Genomic DNA, 13127 nt, shown 5'->3' with positions numbered 1-13127 from the left:
CCTTTGGCCTGAACTCCTTGGATCTTATCTTCAAGGCAAGCAAAACACACATCCTATTTTTATATTTTCTCATTCTCATGCCTTTTTTGTGTTCAGATAAGAAACCAGCGCGGTTGCCTGATCCCGCTAAACAGTTGCCTGTCAGCAAACAGCAAGCAAATGTATGTATATTCCTTTTTTTAAAAATTCTCTTGATTTAACTATACGAGGAGATGAATTGCATAAAATTAATTGTCAGTCAACCTCATGCATTCTGTCTGACAGGCCCTACTTGCTTGAGGTTGCCAAGATCTTCCAACATGGTAAGCTCACATTCCGATATTAGATAACCTTTCCAATTTCACATTTCCAAGTTTTCATGAACCTGTTTTTTTTATCTTTGGTTTCTAGTACGTCCCAACCCGAAAAATATCCCCATGAACGTGATCAACAAGAGTATTAAGAGCAGACTGCACACCGTGGACAAGAGGGTACGTGGCCTTTAAATTGTTATTCATTTTTTTACTGTAACGAATTGCTAATGTCAAGTTTAAATTTCAGTCAATCATGCGGAACATCATTTAATGCTAAGTGTAAAAAGGGTGAAAGACATCTAAAACATATGCTATGCTGAATTCATTTATTTAGTTTTTGGGGTGGTTCATGTTTTGTGCAATTGATGTTCAGGTATTGGCACATTTTTACTCATCTGTTGAGTAAAAAGGGCCCTAAAAAGTTACCAAAACACTTAATTGAAATTAAAAAGAAAAATGACCAAATATGAATGATTAATTAACATTTATGAATACATTTGAGAAATGATTAAATAAATACAAGTGTAAATGTCAAAGCACTTTTATTTCATTTAAAAAATGACATTTTTGCAGATTCAAAGACTTGAACATCTTCTGCCTCAAATAAAACTGAGACGTGATGAAAAACTGAGCCAGGTAAAAAGAAAACAAATCAGATAAGTTGATGGATTTCTTTCCTCAGCTTTATTTTAATAACTAAATATGTAAATATTTTTTGTGGCATTCTAGGAGATTGCCTGCCTGAACCAGAAGCTGATATTTCTTCACAAGAGAATACAGGTGAGTGAAAAGATTTTTTGGGGGGGCAAAAAAAGCACCTCATTGAAGTCATCACAGATGGCGGACTCGCTGACGTGGAAGGGGATGCTGACCCGACCGCCTCTGTGGTGAATTCTACCCAGAACCCTAGCCCTACTCGAAACCCTACCCCTACTCTGAACCGTACCCCCGCCCCGAACCCTACCCAGAACCCCACCCAGAATCCCGAACGCTACCTACCCCTACCCAGAACCCCGAACCCTACCTACCCCTACCCCAAACCCTACCCAGGATCCCGATTGCTACCTACCCCAAACCCTATCCCCACCCCAAATCCGAACCTTACCCCAAACCCTACCCTGAACCCTACCCCAAACCTTACCCTACCCCTACCCCGAACCATACCCTTACCCCCACCCCAAATCCTACCCTACCCTACCCCGAACCATACCCTTACCCACACCCCGAATCCTACCCAGAATCCCAAACGCTACCTACCCCAAACCCTATCCCCACCCCAAATCCGAACCTTACCCCAAACCCTACCCCAAACCTTACCCTACCCCCACCCCGAACCCTACCCTACCCCGAACCCTACCCCCACCCAGAATCCGAACCCTACCCCCGAACCCTACCCCCACCCCGAACCCTACCTACCTCAACCCTACTCACCCCCACCCCAAACTTTACCCAGAACCCTAACCCTACTCCTACCCCAAACCCTACCCAGGACTCCAAACCTGCTTCTGTGGTGGATTGACAGCTGTCAATCAAGGCTTCCACGCTGAGAGGACCCAGTGAAGAGCTGTCCAATTTTTTTTTCAACAAATAAAAGCCTTATCATACACGGTCTTTTGTTTTAACAAATTATAGCTTTACGATTAGGCATTTATTTATTTAAAAAAAAATGCCCATGTATAGTAAAGCTTTTTTACTTAAACAAATGACTATGGAAAATTGTAGTATAGTATAGTAAGGCTTTTTTTCTTAAAAAACGACATCGTATAGTCAGGCTTTTTTCTTAAAAACGACATAGTATAGTAAAGCTTTTTCCCCTTAAAAATGACATAGTATAATAAGGCTTATTTTCTTTAAAAAACGAACATGTATGGTAAGGCTTTTTTCTTAAAAACGACATAGTATAGTAAGGCTTTTTTTGTAAAAAACGACATAGTATAGTAAAGCTTTTTCCCCTTAAAAATGACATAGTATAATAAGGCTTATTTTCTTTAAAAAACGACATAGTATAGGAAGGCTTATTTTCTTAAAAAACGACATAGTTTAGTAAGGCTTTTTTTGTTAAAAAAAAACGACATAGTATAGTAAGGCTTTATTTCTTAAAAAACGACAGTGTATAGTAAGGCTTTTTTCTTAAAAACGACAAAGTGTAGTAAGGCTTTTTTTGTAAAAAAAACGACATAGTATAGTAAAGCTTTTTCCCCTTAAAAATGACATAGTATAATAAGGCTTATTTTCTTTAAAAAACGACATAGTATAGGAAGGCTTATTTTCTTAAAAAACGACATAGTTTAGTAAGGCTTTTTTTGTTAAAAAAAACGACATAGTATAGTAAGGCTTTTTTTCTTAAAAAACGACAGTGTATAGTAAGGCTTTTTTCTTAAAAACGACATAGTATAGTAAAGCTTTTTTTGTAAAAAAACGACATAGTATAGTAAAGCTTTTTCCCCTTAAAAATGACATAGTATAATAAGGCTTATTTTCTTTAAAAAACGACATAGTATAGTAAGGCTTTTTTTCTTAAAAAACGACAGTGTATAGTAAGGCTTTTTTCTTAAAAATGACATAGTATAATAAGGCTTATTTTCTTTAAAAAACGACATAGTATAGGAAGGCTTATTTTCTTAAAAAACGACATAGTATAGTAAGGCTTTATTTCTTAACAGACGACATAGTATAGTAAGGCTTTTTTTGTAAAAAACGACATAGTATAGTAAAGCTTTTTCCCCTTAAAAATGACATAGTATAATAAGGCTTATTTTCTTTAAAAAACTACATAGTATAGTAAGGCTTTTTTTGTTAAAAAAAAAACGACATAGTATAGTAAGGCTTTATTTCTTAAAAAACGACATAGTATAGTAAGGCTTTTTTTCTTAAAAAACGACATAGTATAGTAAGGCTTTTTTTCTTAAAAAACGACAGTGTATAGTAAGGCTTTTTTCTTAAAAATGACATAGTATAATAAGGCTTATTTTCTTTAAAAAACGACATAGTATAGGAAGGCTTATTTTCTTAAAAAACGACATAGTATAGTAAGGCTTTATTTCTTAAAAGACGACATAGTATAGTAAGGCTTTTTTTCTTAAAAAACGACAGTGTATAGTAAGGCTTTTTTCTTAAAAACGACATAGTATAGTAAGGCTTTTTTTCTTAAAAAACGACAGTGTATAGTAAGGCTTTTTTCTTAAAAATGACATAGTATAATAAGGCTTATTTTCTTTAAAAAACGACATAGTATAGGAAGGCTTATTTTCTTAAAAAACGACATAGTATAGTAAGGCTTTTTTTGTTAAAAAAACGACATAGTATAGTAAGGCTTTATTTCTTAAAAGACGACATAGTATAGTAAGGCTTTTTTTCTTAAAAAACGACAGTGTATAGTAAGGCTTTTTTCTTAAAAACGACATAGTATAGTCAGGCTTTTTTCTTAAAAACGACATAGTATAGTAAGGCTTTTTTTTGTAAAAAAAACGACATAGTATAGTAAAGCTTTTTCCCCTTAAAAATGACATAGTATAATAAGGCTTTGAGACACCTGATGTATAGGAAGGTATTTGACTTTAAAAAAAATTATAGCACGTGTCAAACCAATTCCACTGAGAGCTGCAGTGGGTCCTGGTCTTTGTTCCAACCAATCCAGTGCCAACATTTTAACCAATCAGGTGTTTTCTAAAATAAGTAGCACCTGGCTGCAATTAACTGATTACACTTGCAAAAGGTATCCTCTTGTTGAGTTGGAATGAAAACCTGCACCCACTGAGGCTCTTTGAGGACCCGTTTGAGACCCCTGCTATACTTGGTCATACTTTAGAAAAAAAAGCCTTACCATACATGTTCGTTTTTTAAAGAAAATAAGCCTTCCTATACTATGTCGTTTTTAAGAAAAAAGCCTTACTATACACTGTCGTTTTTTAAGAAAAAAAGCCTTACTATACTATGTCGTCTTTTAAGAAATAAAGCCTTACTATACTATGTCGTTTTTTAAGAAAATAAGCCTTCCTATACTATGTGGTTTTTTTAAAGAAAATAAGCCTTATTATACTATGTCATTTTTAAGGGGAAAAAGCTTTACTATACTATGTCGTTTTTTACAAAAAAAAGCCTTACTATACTATGTCGTTTTTAAGAAAAAAGCCTGACTATACTATGTCGTTTTTAAGAAAAAAGCCTTACTATACACTGTCGTTTTTTAAGAAAAAAAGCCTTACTATTCTATGTCGTTTTTTTTAAACAAAAAAAGCCTGACTATACTATGTCGTTTTTTAAGAAAAAAGCCTTACTATACTTTGTCGTCTTTTAAGAAATAAAGCCTTACTATACTATGTCGTTTTTTTTAACAAAAAAAGCCTTACTATACTATGTCGTTTTTTTAAACAAAATAAGCCTTATTATACTATGTCATTTTTAAGGGGAAAAAGCTTTACTATACTATGTCGTGTTTTACAAAAAAAAGCCTTACTATACTATGTCGTTTTTAAGAAAAAAGCCTTACTATACACTGTCGTCTTTTAAGAAAAAAAGCCTTACTATACTATGTCGTTTTTTTTAACAAAAAAAGCCTTACTATACTATGTCGTTTTTTTAAACAAAATAAGCCTTATTATACTATGTCATTTTTAAGGGGAAAAAGCTTTACTATACTATGTCGTTTTTTACAAAAAAAAGCCTTACTATACTATGTCGTCTTTTAAGAAATAAAGCCTTACTATACTATGTCGTTTTTTTTAACAAAAAAAGCCTTACTATACTATGTCGTTTTTTAAGAAAATAAGCCTTCCTATACTATGTCGTTTTTTTAAAGAAAACAAGCCTTATTATACTATGTCATTTTTAAGGGGAAAAAGCTTTACTATACACTGTCGTTTTTTAAGAAAAAAAGCCTTACTATACTATGTCGTCTTTTAAGAAATAAAGCCTTACTATACTATGTCGTCTTTTAAGAAATAAAGCCTTACTATACTATGTCGTCTTTTAAGAAATAAAGCCTTACTATACTATGTCGTTTTTTTTAAACAAAAAAAGCCTTACTATACTGTGTCGTTTTTTAAAGAAAATAAGCCTTATTATACTATGTCATTTTTAAGGGGAAAAAGCTTTACTATACTATGTCGTTTTTTACAAAAAAAAGCCTTACTATACTATGTCGTTTTTAAGAAAAAAGCCTTACTATACACTGTCGTTTTTTAAGAAAAAAAGCCTTACTATACTATGTCGTCTTTTAAGAAATAAAGCCTTACTATACTATGTCGTTTTTTTTAACAAAAAAAGCCTTACTATACTATGTCGTTTTTTAAGAAAATAAGCCTTCCTATACTATGTCGTTTTTTTAAAGAAAACAAGCCTTATTATACTATGTCATTTTTAAGGGGAAAAAGCTTTACTATACTATGTCGTTTTTTACAAAAAAAAGCCTTACTATACTATGTCGTTTTTAAGAAAAAAGCCTTACTATACACTGTCGTTTTTAAGAAAAAAAGCCTTACTATACTATGTCGTCTTTTAAGAAATAAAGCCTTACTATACTATGTCGTTTTTTTTAACAAAAAAAGCCTTACTATACTATGTCGTTTTTTTAAACAAAATAAGCCTTATTATACTATGTCATTTTTAAGGGGAAAAAGCTTTACTATACTATGTCGTTTTTTACAAAAAAAAGCCTTACTATACTATGTCGTTTTTAAGAAAAAAGCCTTACTATACACTGTCGTTTTTTAAGAAAAAAAGCCTTACTATACTATGTCGTCTTTTAAGAAATAAAGCCTTACTATACTATGTCGTTTTTTAAGAAAATAAGCCTTCCTATACTATGTCGTTTTTTTAAAGAAAACAAGCCTTATTATACTATGTCATTTTTAAGGGGAAAAAGCTTTACTATACTATGTCGTTTTTTTTAACAAAAAAAGCCTTACTATACTATGTCGTTTTTTTAAACAAAATAAGCCTTATTATACTATGTCATTTTTAAGGGGAAAAAGCTTTACTATACTATGTCGTTTTTTACAAAAAAAAGCCTTACTATACTATGTCGTTTTTAAGAAAAAAGCCTTACTATACACTGTCGTTTTTTAAGAAAAAAAGCCTTACTATACTATGTCGTCTTTTAAGAAATAAAGCCTTACTATACTATGTCGTTTTTTTTAAAAAAAAGCCTTACTATACTATGTCGTTTTTTTAAACAAAATAAGCCTTATTATACTATGTCATTTTTAAGGGGAAAAAGCTTTACTATACTATGTCGTTTTTTTACAAAAAAAAGCCTTACTATACTATGTCGTTTTTAAGAAAAAAGCCTTACTATACACTGTCGTTTTTTAAGAAAAAAAGCCTTACTATACTATGTCGTCTTTTAAGAAATAAAGCCTTACTATACTATGTCGTTTTTTAAGAAAATAAGCCTTCCTATACTATGTCGTTTTTTTAAAGAAAACAAGCCTTATTATACTATGTCATTTTTAAGGGGAAAAAGCTTTACTATACACTGTCGTTTTTTAAGAAAAAAAGCCTTACTATACTATGTCGTCTTTTAAGAAATAAAGCCTTACTATACTATGTCGTTTTTTTTAACAAAAAAAGCCTTACTATACTATGTCGTTTTTTAAGAAAATAAGCCTTCCTATACTATGTCGTTTTTTTAAAGAAAACAAGCCTTATTATACTATGTCATTTTTAAGGGGAAAAAGCTTTACTATACACTGTCGTTTTTTAAGAAAAAAAGCCTTACTATACTATGTCGTCTTTTAACAAAAAAAGCCTTACTATACTATGTCGTTTTTTAAGAAAATAAGCCTTCCTATACTATGTCGTTTTTTTTAAAGAAAACAAGCCTTATTATACTATGTCATTTTTAAGGGGAAAAAGCTTTACTATACCATGTTGTTTTTTGCAAAAAAAAGCCTTACTATACTATGTTGTTTTTAAGAAAAAAGCCTTACTATACACTGTCGTTTTTTAAGAAAAAAAGCCTTACTATACTATGTCGTCTTTTAAGAAATAAAGCCTTACTATACTATGTCGTTTTTTTTAACAAAAAAAGCCTTTCTATACTATGTCGTTTTTTAAAGAAAATAAGCCTTATTATACTATGTCATTTTTAAGGGGAAAAAGCTTTACTATACTATGTCGTTTTTTACAAAAAAAGCCTTACTATACTATGTCGTTTTTAAGAAAAAAGCCTTACTATACACTGTCGTTTTTTAAGAAAAAAAGCCTTACTATACTATGTCGTTTTTTAAGAAAATAAGCCTTCCTATACTATGTCGTTTTTTAAAGAAAATAAGCCTTATTATACTATGTCATTTTTAAGGGGAAAAAGCTTTACTATACTATGTCGTTTTTTACAAAAAAAGCCTCACTATACTATGTCGTTTTTTACAAAAAAAGCCTTACTATACACTGTCGTTTTTAAGAAAAAAGCCTTACTATACTTTGTCGTCTTTTAAGAAATAAAGCCTTACGATACTATGTCGTTTTTTTTTTTTACAAAAAAAGCCTTACTATACACTGTCGTTTTTTAAGAAATAAAGCCTTACTATATTATGTCGTTTTTTTAACAAAAAAAGCCTTACTATACTATGTCGTTTTTTAAGAAAATAAACCTTCCTATACTATGTCGTTTTTTTTAAGAAAATAAGCCTTATTATACTATGTCATTTTTAAGGGGAAAAAGCTTTACTATACTATGTCGTTTTTTACAAAAAAAAGCCTTACTATACTATGTCGTTTTTAAGAAAAAAGCCTGACTATACTATGTCGTTTTTAAGAAAAAAGCCTTACTATACACTCGTTTTTTAAGAAAAAAGCCTTACTATACTTTGTCGTCTTTTAAGAAATAAAGCCTTACTATACTATGTCGTCTTTTAAGAAATAAAGCCTTACTATACTATGTCGTTTTTAAGAAAAAAGCCTTACTATACACTGTCGTTTTTTAAGAAAAAAAGCCTTACTATACTATGTCGTCTTTTAAGAAATAAAGCCTTACTATACTATGTCGTTTTTTTTAACAAAAAAAGCCTTTCTATACTATGTCGTTTTTTAAAGAAAATAAGCCTTATTATACTATGTCATTTTTAAGGGGAAAAAGCTTTACTATACTATGTCGTTTTTTACAAAAAAAAGCCTTACTATACTATGTCGTTTTTAAGAAAAAAGCCTTACTATACACTGTCGTTTTTTAAGAAAAAAAGCCTTACTATACTATGTCGTTTTTTAAGAAAATAAGCCTTCCTATACTATGTCGTTTTTTAAAGAAAATAAGCCTTATTATACTATGTCATTTTTAAGGGGAAAAAGCTTTACTATACTATGTCGTTTTTTACAAAAAAAGCCTCACTATACTATGTCGTTTTTTACAAAAAAAGCCTTACTATACTATGTCGTTTTTAAGAAAAAAGCCTTACTATACACTGTCGTTTTTTAAGAAAAAAGCCTTACTATACTTTGTCGTCTTTTAAGAAATAAAGCCTTACGATACTATGTCGTTTTTTTTTTTACAAAAAAAGCCTTACTATACACTGTCGTTTTTTAAGAAATAAAGCCTTACTATATTATGTCGTTTTTTTAACAAAAAAAGCCTTACTATACTATGTCGTTTTTTAAGAAAATAAACCTTCCTATACTATGTCGTTTTTTTTAAGAAAATAAGACTTATTATACTATGTCATTTTTAAGGGGAAAAAGCTTTACTATACTATGTCGTTTTTTACAAAAAAAAGCCTTACTATACTATGTCGTTTTTAAGAAAAAAGCCTGACTATACTATGTCGTTTTTAAGAAAAAAGCCTTACTATACACTCGTTTTTTAAGAAAAAAGCCTTACTATACTTTGTCGTCTTTTAAGAAATAAAGCCTTACTATACTATGTCGTTTTTTTTTTTTTTTACAAAAAAAGCCTTACTATACACTGTCGTTTTTAAGGAATAAAGCATTACTATACTATGTCGTTTTTTTTAACAAAAAAAGCCTTACTATACTATGTCGTTTTTTTTAACAAAAAAAGCCTTACTATACTATGTCGTTTTTTAAAGAAAATAAGCCTTATTATACTATGTCATTTTTAAGGGGAAAAAGCTTTACTATACTATGTCGTTTTTTACAAAAAAAAGCCTTACTATACTATGTCGTTTTTAAGAAAAAAGCCTTAATATACACTGTCGTTTTTTAAGAAAAAAAGCCTTACTATACTATGTCGTATTTTAAAAAATAAAGCCTTACTATACTATGTTGTTTTTTTTTTAACAAAAAAAGCCTTACTATACTATGTCGTTTTTTTAAGAAAATAAGCCTTCCTATACTATGTCGTTTTTTAAAGAAAATAAGCCTTATTATACTATGTCATTTTTAAGGGGAAAAAGCTTTACTATACTATGTCGTTTTTAAGAAAAAAGCCTTACTATACACTGTCGTTTTTTAAGAAATAAAGCCTTACTATACTGTCGTTTTTTTTTACAAAAAAAGCCTTACTATACTATGTCGTTTTTTAAAGAAAATAAGCCTTATTATACTATGTCATTTTTAAGGGGAAAAAGCTTTACTATACTATGTCGTTTTTTACAAAAAAAGCCTTACTATACTATGTCGTTTTTAAGAAAAAAGCCTTACTATACACTGTCGTTTTTTAAGAAAAAAGCCTTACTATACACTGTCGTCTTTTAAGAAAAAAGTCTTACTATACTATGTCGTCTTTTAAGAAATAAAGCCTTACTATACTATGTCGTTTTTTAAGAAAAAAAGCCTTACTATACTATGTCGTTTTTTAAAGAAAATAAGCCTTATTATACTATGTCATTTTTAAGGGGAAAAAGCTTTACTATACTATGTCATTTTTTACAAAAAAAAGCCTTACTATACTATGTCGTTTTTAAGAAAAAAGCCTTACTATACACTGTCGTTTTTTAAGAAAAAAAGCCTTACTATACTATGTCGTTTTAAAGAAAAAAGCCTTTCTATACACTGTCGTTTTTAAGAAAAAAAGCCTTACTATACTATGTCGTCTTTTAAGAAATAAAGCCTTACTATACTATGTCGTTTTTTTTAACAAAAAAAGCCTTTCTATACTATGTCGTTTTTTAAAGAAAATAAGCCTTATTATACTATGTCATTTTTAAGGGGAAAAAGCTTTACTATACTATGTCGGTTTTTTTTACAAAAAAAAGCCTTACTATACTATGTCGTTTTTAAGAAAAAAGCCTGACTATACTATGTCGTTTTTAAGAAAAAAGCCTTACTATACACTGTCGTTTTTTAAGAAAAAAAGCCTTACTATACTATGTCGTCTTTTAAGAAATAAAGCCTTACTATACTATGTCGTTTTTTTTAAACAAAAAAAGCCTTACTATACACTGTCGTTTTTTAAGAAAAAAAAGCCTTGCTATACTATGTCGTCTTTTAAGAAATAAAGCCTTACTATTCTATGTCGTTTTTTTTAAACAAAAAAAGCCTGACTATACTATGTCGTTTTTTAAGAAAAAAGCCTTACTATACTTTGTCGTCTTTTAAGAAATAAAGCCTTACTATACTATGTCGATTTTTTTAACAAAAAAAGCCTTACTATACTATGTCGTTTTTTTAAACAAAATAAGCCTTATTATACTATGTCATTTTTAAGGGGAAAAAGCTTTACTATACTATGTCGTTTTTTACAAAAAAAAGCCTTACTATACTATGTCGTTTTTAAGAAAAAAGCCTTACTATACACTGTCGTTTTTTAAGAAAAAAAGCCTTACTATACTATGTCGTCTTTTAAGAAATAAAGCCTTACTATACTATGTCGTTTTTTTTTAACAAAAAAAGCCTTACTATACTATGTCGTTTTTTAAGAAAATAAGCCTTCCTATACTATGTCGTTTTTTTAAAGAAAACAAGCCTTATTATACTATGTCATTTTTAAGGGGAAAAAGCTTTACTATACTATGTCGTTTTTTACAAAAAAAAGCCTTACTATACTATGTCGTTTTTAAGAAAAAAGCCTGACTATACTATGTCGTTTTTAAGAAAAAAGCCTTACTATACACTGTCGTTTTTTAAGAAAAAAAAGCCTTACTATACTATGTCGTCTTTTAAGAAATAAAGCCTTACTATACTATGTCGTTTTTTTTTAAACAAAAAAAGCCTTACTATACTATGTCGTTTTTTAAAGAAAATAAGCCTTATTATACTATGTCATTTTTAAGGGGAAAAAGCTTTACTATACTATGTTGTTTTTTGCAAAAAAAAGCCTTACTATACTATGTTGTTTTTAAGAAAAAAGCCTTACTATACACTGTCGTTTTTTAAGAAAAAAAGCCTTACTATACTATGTCGTCTTTTAAGAAATAAAGCCTTACTATACTATGTCGTTTTTTTTAACAAAAAAAGCCTTTCTATACTATGTCGTTTTTTAAAGAAAATAAGCCTTATTATACTATGTCATTTTTAAGGGGAAAAAGCTTTACTATACTATGTCGTTTTTTACAAAAAAAGCCTTACTATACTATGTCGTTTTTAAGAAAAAAGCCTTACTATACAGTCGTTTTTTAAGAAAAAAAGCCTTACTATACTATGTCGTTTTTTAAGAAAATAAGCCTTCCTATACTATGTCGTTTTTTAAAGAAAATAAGCCTTATTATACTATGTCATTTTTAAGGGGAAAAAGCTTTACTATACTATGTCGTTTTTTACAAAAAAAGCCTTACTATACTATGTCGTTTTTTACAAAAAAAGCCTTACTATACACTGTCGTTTTTTAAGAAAAAAGCCTTACTATACACTGTCGTTTTTTAAGAAAAAAGCCTTACTATACTTTGTCGTCTTTTAAGAAATAAAGCCTTACGATACTATGTCGTTTTTTTTTTTACAAAAAAAGCCTTACTATACACTGTCGTTTTTTAAGAAATAAAGCCTTACTATACTATGTCGTTTTTTTAACAAAAAAAGCCTTACTATACTATGTCGTTTTTTAAGAAAATAAACCTTCCTATACTATGTCGTTTTTTTAAAGAAAACAAGCCTTATTATACTATGTCATTTTTAAGGGGAAAAAGCTTTACTATACTATGTCGTTTTTTACAAAAAAAAGCCTTACTATACTATGTCGTTTTTAAGAAAAAAGCCTGACTATACTATGTCGTTTTTAAGAAAAAAGCCTTACTATACACTCGTTTTTTAAGAAAAAAGCTTTACTATACTTTGTCGTCTTTTAAGAAATAAAGCCTTACTATACTATGTCGTTTTTTTTTTTTTTTTACAAAAAAAGCCTTACTATACTATGTCGTTTTTAAGAAAAAAGCCTTACTATACTATGTCGTTTTTTACAAAAAAAAGCCTTACTATACTATGTCGTTTTTAAGAAAAAAGCCTTAATATACACTGTCGTTTTTTAAGAAAAAAAGCCTTACTATACTATGTCGTCTTTTAAAAAATAAAGCCTTACTATACTATGTCGTTTTTTTTTAACAAAAAAAGCCTTACTATACTATGTCGTTTTTTTAAGAAAATAAGCCTTCCTATACTATGTCGTTTTTTAAAGAAAATAAGCCTTATTATACTGTCATTTTTAAGGGGAAAAAGCTTTACTATACTATGTCGTTTTAAAAAAAAAAGCCTTACTATACTATGTCGTTTTTAAGAAAAAAGCCTTACTATACACTGTCGTTTTTTAAGAAATAAAGCCTTACTATACTATGTCGTTTTTTTTTTTTACAAAAAAAGCCTTACTATACTATGTCGTTTTTAAGAAAAAAGCCTTACTATACACTGTCGTTTTTTAAGAAATAAAGCCTTACTATACTATGTCGTTTTTTTTTAACAAAAAAAGCCTTACTATACTATGTCGTTTTTTTAAGAAAATAAGCCTTCCTATAC

General features: G+C 29.4%; 2 protein-coding genes across 2 annotated transcripts in view; both read left to right on the top strand.

Annotated features, from left to right (window-relative positions):
* Positions 1 to 1840, top strand: part of LOC144092942 (uncharacterized) — a 2706-nt gene extending 866 nt beyond the window's left edge. The window contains exons 3-9 of the mRNA XM_077626124.1: positions 1 to 35; positions 97 to 161; positions 265 to 302; positions 391 to 470; positions 867 to 929; positions 1023 to 1073; positions 1196 to 1840. The exon at positions 1 to 35 is cut by the window's left edge and continues 13 nt beyond it. Of these exons, the coding sequence (XP_077482250.1) occupies positions 1 to 35; positions 97 to 161; positions 265 to 302; positions 391 to 470; positions 867 to 929; positions 1023 to 1073; positions 1196 to 1840 (977 nt within the window). The remainder of the gene's footprint in view (positions 36 to 96; positions 162 to 264; positions 303 to 390; positions 471 to 866; positions 930 to 1022; positions 1074 to 1195) is intronic.
* The window catches only part of eprs1 (glutamyl-prolyl-tRNA synthetase 1), a 96181-nt gene that overhangs the window by 21101 nt on the left and 61953 nt on the right, over positions 1 to 13127 (top strand). The gene's annotated exons all lie outside the window — the stretch shown is intronic.

Source organism: Stigmatopora argus, chromosome 2 (assembly GCF_051989625.1).
Source record: "Stigmatopora argus isolate UIUO_Sarg chromosome 2, RoL_Sarg_1.0, whole genome shotgun sequence".
Lineage (NCBI taxonomy): Eukaryota > Metazoa > Chordata > Actinopteri > Syngnathiformes > Syngnathidae > Stigmatopora > Stigmatopora argus.
Note: the sequence above shows the minus strand (reverse complement) of the source record. Positions and strands in the feature narration are given on the sequence as shown.